Source organism: Dama dama, chromosome 5 (genome assembly GCF_033118175.1).
Source record: "Dama dama isolate Ldn47 chromosome 5, ASM3311817v1, whole genome shotgun sequence".
Classification (NCBI taxonomy): Eukaryota; Metazoa; Chordata; class Mammalia; order Artiodactyla; family Cervidae; genus Dama; species Dama dama.
In genome coordinates, this window is record NC_083685.1 from 21,425,970 (window position 1) to 21,440,522 (window position 14,553).

The following is a 14,553-nucleotide window of genomic DNA, read 5'->3' on the forward strand; positions in this document are numbered from 1 at the left end:
CAAAAGGTTCCCCCAGTGATCCCCCAATCTAGACCCACCAAACGGGTGTGACCCAGAGCCCTGGAGGACACGGCTGACAACAGAATTGGAGGCCCAGGTGTCACAGCAGGGAGGAGGCGTGCTGAGGGCCAGCCTCACCCCTCCCCCAGCCCCGGTGACAGAGGGCAGGTATGTAGGTGGGCTCAAGCTGGCACCGAGGACGGCTCTGCCTAGAGCCCTGGGCCCAGCCCACCCAAGAACAAGCCATGATCTTGGCCCCCTTTGTGCAAAGCCAGAACCCTGAGAGCAGCAGCCTCAGAGTGTGGCTGGGGGCCAGAAAATCTTGCGGGTGGGAGGTGGTGGGTGCAGATGATTATTATTAATGAAAGCCATTTCATTGAGAACCTACTGAGTCAAGCATTGGGTACATGGCATGCATTATTAGTATTTGAATCACACATAACATGGAGTCAGGGAGATAGAAGTACCCCCATTTTATAGATGATGAAACTGAGGCCCAGGAAAATAGTATAAGAAGTCTTTCTTCTGATCTCTAGGCTCCAAGAAGGGAGAAAGACAAGAGCCGGTCCTATCCAGGGCCTCCACTAGACTTAGGTCCCGCATCTTCTTTGAGTTGTGGCAGGTACCAGTCTGGCAGTCACCGCAGACCACCCCAGCCCTGGTCACGTCACAAAGCCAGAAACTGTTAGCGATGGGGAACCAAAGATGGAAGAATTCCCTAGCTGGACCAGAAGGACTGGGTATAGGGTGGCGAGAGGACAGGGTAGCTTCCCCAAATATTTGAGCAGCCACTCTGTATTAAGCACCACAGCATGAAACAAAACGAATACTATTTGGTCTCTATCTGCAATAAACTAAGGCTAGTGGGCAGTAAGTCATGAGCAGTGATGGCAGGTTAGTACGCTCAGGCAGGAAGGGTACGTGAGGTATATGTGGGAGTCATTAAGTGGCTCAGAGTCACTCTCTCCAGAAAGGTAAAAGGAGGGATACACAGTCGGGTTTTGAGGAATGAATAGGAGTTTGTGCATATTCATGAGGCTCTGTGAGATGGGCAACTGCCCATTGGGACAAAGAGGTGATGTCAAACACAGGAAGGGCAGGGCTGGAGCGAGTGGACACTAGAACTGCCACATCATATCCCTGGGCCCGGGTCTCAGACCCCATACAGGGCCTCAGGAAGCCTGTGTCCGATGAACCAGGGAGGATACCATCTTCTACCACATTCTCACTGTCTCAGGAACACAAGTACCTGGGGAGGGGCCTTCCTGCAGCCCCTGCGGAAGAGAGCAGGGAGGAGACCCTTCCTGACCTTCCAAAGCCCCAGGGAGCCCAGGTGACGGGGCACAGCCCAGGGCAGCCAACTCTCCCGTCACACAGCCGGTGTGAGAGCACCTTTGGTCCCTAACAGGCCTTCCCCCAGGCTCTGCACTGAAGCCCTGAGCAGCCCTGGGGCCTTTTTAAGACAACTCAGTTTCCAAAAGGTCACCCAGCGGGGAAGAAAAAAAACAACCTATCATGGAGCAGTCCTAAAGATGCCGCAACGCTGGAACACAGGACACCACAGCAGGGTGGTCAATAGCAAGGCTACACGGGTAGCCGGACTGGGCTCTGATCCACGTGCCGGCTGTGTGGTCCTGGACAAGTCCCTTCAGCGCCTCCGAGCCTCAGTTTCCTCATCTACAAAATGGGGACAAGAGCAGCACAGCCCCACACAGCTGTTGAGACTTAAATGAATCGACACACATTCCAAGCTAAAATCAGAGCTAAAATCAGGATCTGGCATGTGGGGAGCACTAGGTAAGGGCTAGCTGTTATTATGGCTGTCAACAATAACGACAAGGCCACGGCTCACACCAGGTGACCCCCTATCCGTGCCAGGCCTGGATCCCTTGTAAGCCCTGTCCCTTTGGATTCCTGCAGGTACTCATGGTAGAAACTTCTAGCATCAGCCCCAATTACACACAAGGAAGCCGAGGCTGGGGTCACCCAGCTAAAGTAGCCGATGAAGGCTGGGACAGGCAGGCCCACCTCCTCACATCTTCCCGGGGGCGCTTCTTCCACCTCATGCTGCACATCCCGGCTCCCAGCCTCTCTGGTCCAGTTTGCAGGGGCAGGGTGGTGGGGGCAGTGGGGAGAGGGTGCCATTGGGAATTTGCTAGGTAGTTTCCAGCGAGCTGGGGTGGTCAGGATGGGGCTGGATGTCCTGCCTACGGGGTCCCTCCCCCAGGCGGGGTCCATCAGGGACCCACATCTGGGAGTCCGCTCTGCTTGAACCCTCAGCAAGTCACTTCAGCCCTACACGTGCTGACTCAAACACGTGTTGACTCAAACACGTGTATCCACACAGAGTCATCCCACTCGAACACACACACGTGCACAGACATACAAATGCACAGGAATCACACGCCTCACACATGCTGAGTCACACAAAGGCGTGCGCACGTGCATGCACACACACACACACAGCCTTCAGTAGGTCTGCCCACGTAAACAAACACATACCTGTGTGGGGTACAAGTGCACACGTGACCCCCGCAAGATGTCTCCAACACACAATTTGCACACATGAAAACAACTGTCCACTATTACACATGTGCTCACACACATGCACACATGAACTGCTCCCCCCAAACACACATAGTTCCAGTTCCTGAGCAGGAGGGCCAGAGTCGCACCCTGACCAGACCCCTGGCCAGCCCCCCGCCCCTTGAAGCCCCCATTCTAGCTCCTCCAGCCTGAGCTCCAAGCCTCACCCTCCTCTTCTGCAGAGAGAAGGCAGCACCAGGAAATACCCACCCAGCCACCCAGGAAGTCTGGGACCCCCCGCACCCCACTCCAGGCTGCACCACCCTCCCCTCCACACCACGTCCACCTGCCAAGTGCTGCAGCATTTCAGGGGAGCAGTTACCCCTCCCCCCAGGCTCAGCTTCTTATCTGTAACTGCAGCCTAAACACCCCATCCAGAGCCCTTCCAGGTGCGGGACGGAAATGACCGAGTGCTGAGGCAGAATTCATGGGCTCGTGTTAACAAACTCAAGAGCACATCAGTCTCTACGTGCACAGGAATCTGGAGGAAGCCTTGGACTCCAGGGCTAGTTATGATGGACAGAGACAGAGGTAGAGGCGGGGCTCAGCCTGGGACACCCCTATCACAACTCGAGGGGGCAGGGAGTCTGAAGCTGGGCATTAGGGTGCCTGGATCCCCAAAATGCTCTACAAAATGCTTCACATTCTTGGTTATTACTGATAGAAGTATTCATCTTTGTCCAGCTTAGTCCTAACCACACTGTATACACACTTTACTAGGAAGATGCTTAAAATCTAAGACAAAAAAGGACTTGGTTCTTACTCTCTGATTTCCTCCTCATCCCTTAGCAATCGGAGGGCCCTGCCTCCGTGAATTCTGCCTCCTCACCATCTTTGGAACAGGCTGTCATCTTCTCCACTGGAAGTATCCTTCTACTTTTTCCCAGTGGTGCCCATTTGTGCAGACCTAGCTCCAGTCACTTCCAGGAAGTCTGTCTGGATTGCCCACTGCCCTGAACTCCTACAGTGCCAGCACCATGCAAATTGTCCCTTATTTGTATAAGGATGTGTAAACATCCTTCACTAGTGCTGTGTGTGTGTTTGTTGTACCCAAACTCAAAGTGTGAGCCTCTTCCCACACCCGCCAGACCTCTACCTCCCGCCCCTACACATTCCCTTTGAAGATCAAACGAGAGCCCGTCCTCTCTGTGAGCCTCCACCTGTGCTGCAGCCCCCACAGAAGGCCCTCCTCGGGTCGATGGCCCACCCACTGCTTCCAAGAAGCCTTTCCCAATCCCGGCCCTGCCCGCCCTGCCCGTTCCTGCCCCTTGGGGCCTGCAGCAACCCTGCCTCCTGCTCTGCCATCTGTGTGCACCTGCCCAGCCCCACCCACACAGGCAGCTTCCCCCATGCATGCTGGCGCCTGGTCCATGTGCCCCGAATGGATAATGAACCTGAGTCCAGCCTGCAGAAGAGCCAGGCAGGCTCTGCCCGGCAGGAAGCCGCGTTTTCCAGCCGGCGTGGCATTTAGAGATAGACCCTTGTGTCCGCCTCTCAGAGGAACCCGCAGAGAAGGAAGGAGGATTAAAATTTAATCCGACTGATCCCCCAAGGGGCAGTAAGTCCTGACTGCTCCTGCCCACCCGGCCTCCAGCCCCTGAGGCTTGGCCCAGGTAGGGGGACCCCCACCAACCTCCAATGGGGACACAGGCCAGTCCCACCCAAAACTAGAGGACTCTTTGGGGGGAAAGTCTCCCACCTCTCTGGCATTCATTCATCTGTTCAACAGATACTTAATAAGCACCTACTGTGTGCCAGGCGCTGGAGATACAGCTGGGAAAAAAAGAATCCTCACCCTCATGGGGCCTCTATTCACAATAAACAAACAAAATATAAATTATGTCCAGTGGGGACAATTAAAGCCAGGGAGAGGAGCTACTGAAGTTTTTGAGGATTAAACAGAGGGTCAAAATGGACCTTGGCCGAAAAGGGGACATTTGAGCAAACAGCTGAAGGAGTGAGAGAGAGACAGCCCAACAGGGGAAAAGGAGCTCCAGGCAGAGGACCCAGTCAGTGCAAAGGCCCTGAGGCAGAAACATGCCTGAGTGTTCAAGGAAGTACAAGGGTCATGAGGCTGGAGCAAGGGGTGGGGGTAGATGAAAGCAAAGAAAGAGGGACTTGGACAAGGTGGGGCAAAGTCTTCAGACCCATGGTGTGCCTGGGGGGCAGGGGGAGTGGTTTCAGTGTGGTTATATCTCCTCCATCAGAAAGCCACTGTGAGTGGACAGGAGGCCAGGGTCCCTGCTGGGCCCCCAGTGCCTGGAACAGTGGCAGGCCCAGAGCAGACGTTCAGTTACACAGCTGTTGAATGAGTGAATAAATGAATGAATGAACAGGAAAGTGTGATGCATCCAGAGCACCTGACCTTGCCAGGCAGGGGGCTGCTCTCAGAAACTCAGGATTTAGGGTTTGAGTCCCAGTCTGCCACTTACTACCTTTAAGGCCTTGGGGAAATTACCCAGAGTTTCTATTTCCTCATCTGAAAATATGGGGTGGGTGGCTGGGGGAAAGCCAGTGTCTTTCACTTACTGTCAGGACCCCATCAAGATGAAATCAGCATAAATGGGCATAAAGTCCCCAGCCTGAGGTGCTGTTGGGGTGAGGAGAGGACAATACCATCCGAAGATCAGGGAGGGTGACAGCTCCAGGAGCTCTGCCTTTGACCCCTCTGCCACAGCCTCTTGGAGCCAATTCATTCTTGGCTCTGATCCCCAGGCTCAAAACTCACTTGCTGTGCAACCTCAGGTAGGTCATTTTCCCTCTCTGAGCCATGGTTTCTTTATGAGTAAAACAGAATAATAGTACCTATCTTATACAGGTCTGGAGAGGATTCAGTGAAATCATGCAAAATGTAAACAATAACAAGAAGAGAAGAACAATGATGATAACAATTAATAGCACCAGCTTAGCACCTATATGATGGCAGGCAATGTTCCAAGGATGCTACATAACGAACTTATTTAATCCCCACACTCTGGTACAAGGTAGGTGCTATAATTATCATCATTTCACTGGTGAGGGAGATGGGTTACAGGGAGGCTTAAGAAATATGCCCAAGGTCACAGAGCCAGAAAATGGTAGAGATGGGATCTGAACCTAGGACATCTGGCCAAAGAACACACAGTTCCTTTAGCTCTCCTATCACTGTGATCGTTACTGGTGTTAATTGGGTAGGAAGCCAGGGTGTGAGAGGTGACCAGCCCTGACAGGCCCAGCACATAGTTTCCAGGCTCCCAGCAAGTTCAGTCTCATCCTGCATCTATTGCAGCTTCAAGAGGTGATGGCATAGCCAAACCAGTTGATCCAATAGTTTCCTGCCTGGAGCTATAGCCACAGGTACCAACCACATGTTCCCAGGCTCTAGAGTTAACCATCCAGGCCATGGGACACCATGGACTCTCCAGCCCCTGCCTGGACTCTGAGCACTGATCCAGCAGCCAGGGGCAAATCTCATAGCAGAGGCAGCTGGGAAGCATGGCCAGAAGCCAAGGACGGGAGAAGGGGGAATCATAGGAGTCCATCTGTCACACTTCACTGTATGACCACAGACAAGGAACAACCCCTCTCTGTGCCTCAGTTTCCTCTCCTGTAAAATCAAGGAGGGGACTCAACATCCACAGGCCCTGAGCACATTTGAAGAGTCAACTGCAAATCATTGAAGCTGAGCTCTTAGTGGTTTGATTGGGAAAAATGGGGAGCTCACCACCTCACCAGATACCAGATTCCACTTCAGTGCAGCTCCAGCCTGGGGGTTCAGCCCCCCAGGAGATACTCTGCTTTGGGTACCCTGAGCCCCTTCCCAACAGCTGCCCTCCACAGATCCCTAGGAGGCTCCACAGTCTGCTACAGATTCTATGTTCAACCATCCCAATAGCCCTTTCCAGGGCTCAGTGTAAACAGAGGCCAATGTCAACAAATAAGGCCCTGGGATCTGACAGCTCACGGGTTCAAATCTCAGGCCCATCACTTCCCAGCTGTGTGACTTTAGACAAGTCACTTAATGTCTCTGGGCCTCAGTTTCTCCCTGTGTTAATTGGAAACAATCACCATACCTACTCTCTGAGGACTGCTATGTAAAAAAACTTTGCCCATCACCCGAAAAGAAGGAGCTGTTCAACTAATGTTGCTGTTATGACAAATAATGTTACTACTGTCTTTGCATTACAGGAATTTCTTCTGAGTACCTAAGTGATTGCCCATCCCCCTCACTGATCAATTAGCCCCTGAAGCTCTCCTATGACCTAATGCCTGGATTTTCATTTGCATCCCACAGGCCAGCCACGGTCCAAACCACAGCCACACCAAGATGGGTCTCCACTGGCTACCCATTCCCCCTCCTACTCACAAACCCAGATCTGTGGGAGGGTGGTCACAAGAGACGCCCATTTCACAGATGGGAACACTGAGGCCCCGGGAGAGTCAGACCCTTCACAGTGACACCTGCCTCCCACCTGGTGGCCAGCACAGGGCAAGCAGGAGAAGGTGGGGCAGGGGCCACGAAGGACAGGACGGGGCATACCCGGTTCTCGTCGTAGATGATCTGCACCAGGCTGCGATGCTTAGACTCGATGGGTGGTGGTGACACGGGCTTCTCGGGCTCCGGCGGCTTGGCGGCCTCCTCTTCCAGCTGTTGCTGTGGGGAGCGGGGAGAGTGTAGTGGTGAGCACGCCGGCAGGCGGAAGGAGAGGCAGCTCCCCCAACAGCGGGGGCGGCCCCCCGTTCAGCCAGGCTGGTGGCCCCACACAGGAAGTCAGGCTGCTAACCATTTCCTCTGAGTCACCCGCAGGGACTCCAAGCCCTGGAGAGGCCCCAGTTCCCACAGGGAAGGGCCCGACCAGGGCTGGCTCCAGACTCTGCTGCCAGCCTACCTGGGTGTAAGTTCAGCCTTGGGGATTTACCAGCTAGGTGAGTATTAGCAAGCAGTTTAACCCCGCTGTGCCTCAGTTCTCTCATCTGTAAAGTGGGTCTCTTGGCCGTGCCTCCTGGATGAGTTAATTTATGTACAGTCAGACTGGGGGCTCACTGAAAGTGACCCATTATCCATCATTACCAACACATGCACCATCATCCTCAGAAGAGGCTATGGAGACTCTGGAGCCAAACTGTCCATACTGGAACCCTATTTCTATGACAGTAAGTCTCCTACATAAGAACCTTTGAGTTGCAGACTTTCAAAGATGCAAGCATGCCCCTGTATGCCAGCTGTTTGTTATGTAATTACTGTAATTTTCAAGGTCCTATAAGATTACAAATGGTTATTTTTTGTGTTTGTTTTTCATGTATTATTTGTGTAAAAAGTATTATAAACCTATTACAGTACAGGACCATATACCCAATTGTGTTAGTTGGATACCTAGGCTAACTGTTGGTTCAGAGTTAGTTGTTCATAGTGAAAGTCACTCAGTTGTGCCCAACTCTTTGTGACCCCGTGGACTGCAGCCTGCCAGGCTCCTCTGTCCATGAAATTCTCCAGGCAAGAATATTGGAGTGGGTGGCCATTCCCTTCTCCAGGGGACCAAACCCAGGTCTCCCACATAGCAGGCAGACTCTTTACTGTCTGAGGCACCAGGGAAGCCCAAGAAAACTGGAGTGGGTAGCCTATCCCTACTCCAGAGGATCTTTCCAACCCAGGGATTGAACCAGGGTCTCCCACATTGCAGGTGGATTCTTTACCAGCTGAGCTACCAGGGAAGCCTGTGTAACTCTGTTGGACTTAGGTACAAATTGGACTTAGGAATGTGCTTTTGGAATGGAACTCGTTCATATGCAGGGGACTTAACTGCTTGCTTATTATATACTTATATTTACTTGCTATATAACCTTGAGAAGTTGCTGAACTCCCCCAAGCCTCACTTTTCTCATCTGGAAAATGGGGATAATAAAAGGTTCTATCCTAGAGAGTTGATATGAGGATTAAATGAGCTGGTGCACACAAAGCACTCAGCACCTAATGAGCAGCTTCTCATCATCATTATTATCATTGTCATCTGCACTGTGGTCTTCATACTGGACCCCCCTCCTCCAAACACCATAAAAAACTCCCTGCATGCTGTTATCTGCTTTATACCAAAAGGGCAAAGCAAAAACCAGAGAGTTTAAGACACTGGCCCAGGGTCACAAAGGAGGCCAATGCCCGGGGAATAGTCTGACAGGGCATCTTGAGGGAGATGAGAACACTGTTCTTTGCTCATAAGGCTCACACATCCTGTCCATGACCATGAAGCAAACCATTATGAACTCAAAAATACAGCCAAGAGGGGGCCATGCAGAAAGTCTGAAGCCAGGCTGGTTGAGCCAAGCTGCCTCAGTCCCACAGTGACCCCTAGTGGTGGCTTTCAGAAGGACAACCAGCCCTCAGAAAAACATTGAAATCCCTCCAAAAAGTGTGAAAGAAACTAAGCCAAGAAATGGAAGGCATGCATGGCCCGGAAGAAGATTCTCACCAATCAGTGAAGGGGACCCTCCCTGAGGCACTAAAAATTAAACACAGAGTTACTGTAGGACCTAGAAATTTCATCCCTAGATACAGAGCCAAAGAACTGAAAACAGGTGCTCAAACAGAAACATGAACACAAAAGCTCATAGCAGCACTATTCACGATAGTCAAAAGCTGGAGACAACCTAAATGTCCACCAACTGATGAACGAATTAACAACCGTGGACCATCTATCCGTACAGTGGGATACTGGCAACAAAGGGAATGAAGTGCTGGCAAAGGCTGCAACATGGATGAACCCTGAAGACATGATACTGAGTGAAAGACGCCAGACAGAAGAGGCCAAATAGTGTTTGGTTCATTTACAGGAAATGTCCAGACAAATCCGCAGACAGAAAGCAGATTAATGGCTGCTGGGGCAGGGAGAAAGGGAGTGGCTGCTAGTGTGCACAGGGGTCTTCTTTTGAGGTCATGAAAATGTCTTGGAACTAGATAGGATGGGTGCCCGTACAACGCTGTGAATGGACTAAATGCCGCTGAATTGTTCACTTTACAAAGAGTCATTTTATGTTTTGTGAATTTTATTTAAAAAAGAAAAATTGCCCAAAATGGAATTTTTATTTTTTTAATCTGGCTACCAAGGGCTGCCCTGGGCCATCTGGCTTCCAGCCTTAGTCACAGACGTGTGCACATGGCCTGTAGCTTCAGCCTCACCCCAAAGACAGGCCTGGGGGACCTAAAGGCCCAGCACTCCGCTGGCCTTGGCAATAACTGCTGACTCCAATCAGGGCCCGGCCTCCCCACATGGTGTATTGCCATCCTGGAAACCCACCCACTTCCTGCAGTTGGCCAAGCCTCACTGACTGGCCAGGCTGCTGGACCATCCTCAGGTGCCCCCAGGCGAGCGACAGTCCCAGGGTCTCTTGGAATCAATGCTCCCCTCCCCCTATATAACTTTCAAAGCCTGTCACACTGCCCTAAATTGGCCTCCAGGAAGCATCTCACTAGCCTTCCTTCCAGTGCCTATGGTGGCCAGAATGAGCCCTTAGATCCGTCATGGAGCCCATGCATCTTACCTGGAGGGAATCAGGTATGACCCTGCTTCCCCCAGGGTCAAGACAGGTGTCACAGTGACTCAATCCACAGTTTTTAAGGAGCACCTACTCTGTGCCAATGTTGCTAGGAGCACAGCAGGGAACAGGAGACAAGAACCCTGCTTTTGGACTTCCCTGGTGGTCCAGTGGTTGAGAATCTGCCTGCTAATGCAGGAGACACGGGCTCAATCCCTGCTCCAGGAAGATTTCACATGCCGTGGAGCAACTAAGCATCAGGCACCACAACTACTGAAGCCCATGCACCCTCGAGCCTGTGCTCTGCAACGGGAGAAGCCACCGCAGTGAGAAGCCTGCACACCACAATGAGAGAGTAGCCTTCCATTCACTGCAACTAGAGAAAGCCTGAATGTAGCAACAAAGACCCAGCACAATCGAAAACTAAATTAAATAAATAAATACAAGTTAAAAAGAAAAAAGAAACCCTGCTTTTACACTGTAGTCATGAGAAGACCACAATGTCACAAAACAAACTATACATTCGTTCAAATGGTGACACCATTCAGCAGGGTGACGAGATTGGCCAACTTCATATAAAGGCCCAGAAAGTAAATATCTTGGGCTTTGCTGGCCACACAGTCTCTTTTGTGACCATCCAGCTCTGCGGTTGTATCATAAAAGCAGCCACAGACGATGTGTAAACAATTGGATGTGGCTGTGTGCCAATAAGGCTTTATTTACAAAAATAAGCATTGAGCCACATCTGGCTGGATTTGCTGACCTCCAGGATAAAGAATGGGTGGGGATGAGGACTCCTATAAAGGTCAGGGAGGGTCTCCTCTGTGGAGGGAACATTTGAGCAGACACCTGAAGATGCCAGAGAGAGAAGCAGAAGAGCCAAGAAAAGGTAAAAATAAAATTATAAAATTTACATTATTCTTCTTTATGTCAACTTTTCCTTGATTTCAATGACAATGATGATTTCTTTTCATCACATGACTCTGTCCCTTCCTCACAACCCTATGAGGTAGTGTCATGTCTGTGCCCATTTTACAGACAAGCAAACTGAGGCTCAGAGAGGTGAATGCTCCGAGGCAGAGATAGGAGGTCCAGCTCATCCAGATTCCAGAGCCAGGGCCAGAATCATGTGAAATTTTCCTTTACATTATAAATGAGGAAAGGGAGGCACAGAGAATCAACTGCCCACCCCACAGCTGTTCATTCCTGTGCCATCCAGTACAGAAGGCACATTTGGTTATCCAAGTGTACATCTCATTTAATTCAAATTAAACAAAATTAAATATTCAGTTCCTCAGATGCACTAGGCACATATGGGTAGTGGCTACCATTTTGGACAGGGCAGATCCAGAACATTTCCATTAGGGAGTTCCAGTAGACAGCACCACACAAAACAGCTCTCCTGTCCAATAAACACAAAGGGCATAAAAACGACTCAGCACACAGGCAGTGTTCAGCACTCGTTAACAACTGCAATTACTACTATGTTATCTTCTCAGCCATAGCTGCTGTTGGATCAGAAACTGATATCCACCATTCCCCCACCCACACCTGCTTCTTCTTCAGTTTGGAGATCTGCTGCTCCACCATGGTGATCTCCCGGTCCACCCGGTCCATGTTCTGGATCAGCTCCTCCTTAGAGAGCCGTGGGGGTACCAGCTCCAGCTCAGGGTCAGCATGCGGGGGGCTGGGAGGAGACACCGGCTCCAGCTTGCCTGTCAGGCTGCGGTCCTGCAGGGGAGAAAAAAACAGGCCTGGGATCAGGACAGGAGGCACCCCCACCCCCAATACACTGAAGGTTTCCAGCCATGACTTCAGGAACCAACACACCCGGCCTCTGTTGTGCCGGCCCCAACATCCCAGACATGAGGTTGCTTGCTGATCCCACCTCCCCGCCTTTGCCCTCACTGGTCCCGTGCCAGATGTTCCCTCCCTGGCCTTCTCCGAAGTTCAGATCCTATCTATCTTCCTACATGCAAGTTTTCCAGACCTCCCTGCAAGGCCTCCCTCTTCCCTTTTCTCATTACACACCTCTCTCCTACCCTGTTACCCTGTCTGTGTCCTCCCTCCAGATCAAACTTCTCGAGAACTGGCATCAAAACCCACAACCTCTTAATACCCAAGGCCTGGCCTCAGTTGACCCTCCACAAACACGTATTCACGATTCTCAGTCCAAATGAGCAAGTTACAGAATATCGTACACGGTACAAATCTGATTTTGTAGAAGATATACACAAACACACAGGAAAACTGTAAGAATGGGAAACAGAGATGTCAAAAGTATTTACTGGTGTAGTGGGAGAAAAGGGGGATATTTTCACTTTCTTTTTTGTAAACTAAGGTACTACTTGCCTTTATAGTGTTGCATTAGTTTCTGTGGTACAATAAGTGAATCAGATATATATATATATCCCCTCCATCTTGGACCTCCCTCTCACCTCCACCCCCCATCCCACCCCTCTAGGTCATCAAAAAGCACTGGGTTGAGCTCCCTGTACTATACAGTAGGTTTCCACTAGTTATCTCTTTTACACATGGTAGTATACATATGTCAATCCTAATCTCCCAATTCATCCCACCCTCCTTCCTACTTCTTTTTATTTACCAGTGTTCTGCTTTTCCTTCACTGACTGCTACTTTCTGTGTAATGAAGTCATTTTCCAAAATGTGCTAAAAAAAAAAAAAAAACAAAAAATACAACTTGGGAATTCCCTGGTGGCCCAGTGGTTAGGACTTCACACTTTCACTGCCGAGGGCCTGGGTTCAATCCCTGGTCAGGGAAATAAAATCCCACAAGCCAGACGGTGTGGCCAAAAATAAAAACAAAACAAAAATGTGTTAAGCAAACAAGGGAGTCAGTGGCTCCATTCCACTAGTGAAAGTTTATTGAGTATCCAAGGTTGCTGGGAGCACAATGAGGAGGATATAAAATAAAACCCAGTCCTTGCCCCCAGAGCACTCACCTATGTGGCCCTGGGTTCAAATCCCCACCCAGGATCATCGTGACCACAAGCCTATCACCTGCCTCCATTTCCTCATCTGTACAATGGGACCATTCCCCACTTTCTGGCTGCTGTGAGGCTTGAATGAGTACCTATGCGCAGAGCGCTCAGCTCAGAGCCTGGCGCACTCTCAGGACTCCACAGGCGCTGGCTGGAGCCGTCCTCCCCAAAACCTGGCCCCTGCCCTGTGCCATCCTCAAGGCCAAGCCGGCAGCTGCTGGCAGAAGAGGCCCCAGGAGAAGCTCCGGGCGGCTGCCTCCCCACCCCCACAGCAGCTGCAGCCCGGAGGACAGAGGACACATTATTCCCAGGGACAACTGCAGCCCCAGGGCTGCCAAGCGCCACGCTCCCCCCACCCTCCAGCTCGAGTTGAGCAGGGGCTGTGCCATCTTATGTGTATGTTAGTTGCTCACTCGTGTTCGACTTGTTGCGACCCCGTGGACTGTAGCCCGCCAGGCTCCTCTGTCCATGGGATTCTCCAGGTAAGAATACTGAAGGGGTTGCCATTCTCTTCTCCAGGGGATCTTCCCGACACAGGAATTGAACCCAGGTCTCCTGCATTGCAGGCAGATTCTTTACCATTTGAGCCACCAGGGAAGCCCTCTGGTGCCATCTTAAGTCCACCCTTTCTGTCTTTGGAGTCTCGGTCCTACACACACAGACCCCACTGAAGCCCACAGGGACCAAAGGTCTGGGGATCACTGTGGCCTTATCATTTCCATCTGAGACATGGGGGAGAGCAGGTGTCGAGACTCTCAGGTCCTCCACACACCCAGAACCCTTGGGGAAAAGGCAGAAGAGGTCCCAAGTCCTTTACAGGGCCCATTGTGGCCCTAACAGGGCTCTGATGTGGCCCTCCTCAGGGACACTCAGGAAACCGAACCAGGCATTCCACTCAACTCTGACTGTGGTTCTCCCAGGGGGCTGCCACTGCATCCCCATAGCACAGATGAGAGAACAAGGAACTGGCAGGCACAGGTCTTGGCATGGTTCTAAGCCAGCAGTCAGCACACTTTCTATAAACAGCCAGGTGTAAAAACACTTCAGTCTTTGCAGATCAGTCTGTGTTCCAAGCACTCACCTATCATTGCAGTGGGAAAGCAGTCAAAGACAGGATACCGAGGAACGGGCATGGCTGGGTACCAATAAAACTTTATTTATAAACCCAAGCTGAGGGCCAGGATTGGAGCTCGCTATGCTCTTAACTCACATAGTGGTTGCAGCCCACACTGGAAGTGGAAGTACAGTTTTCCCCATTTTCCAGATGAAACCAAAGATCCAGTGAGGTTCAACGACATGCCTGAGGTCACCAGTCACAAAGTGATAGAGCCTTGGCTTGGAGGGCTCAGGATGGGAGAGACCAGGCCTCAATCAGAACTCTCCAGAAGCAGGCAGAGTACACAACCAGGTGGCAGGGGCTCCTACAGCAGAAACAAGGTCTCCACCACACATTCATTCA

The 14,553-nt window shown here is 51.2% G+C and overlaps 1 protein-coding gene across 22 annotated transcripts in view; it reads right to left on the reverse strand.

Moving 5' to 3' along the window:
* Positions 1 to 14,553, reverse strand: part of NCOR2 (nuclear receptor corepressor 2) — a 233,181-nt gene that overhangs the window by 128,166 nt on the left and 90,462 nt on the right. For all 22 annotated transcript variants that reach the window (XM_061142080.1, XM_061142085.1, XM_061142082.1 and 19 more), the window contains exons 5-6: positions 11,644 to 11,823; positions 7,106 to 7,219 (exon numbers count right to left, since the gene is read on the reverse strand). In XM_061142080.1, coding sequence (XP_060998063.1) covers positions 7,106 to 7,219; positions 11,644 to 11,823 — 294 coding nt within the window. The remainder of the gene's footprint in view (positions 1 to 7,105; positions 7,220 to 11,643; positions 11,824 to 14,553) is intronic.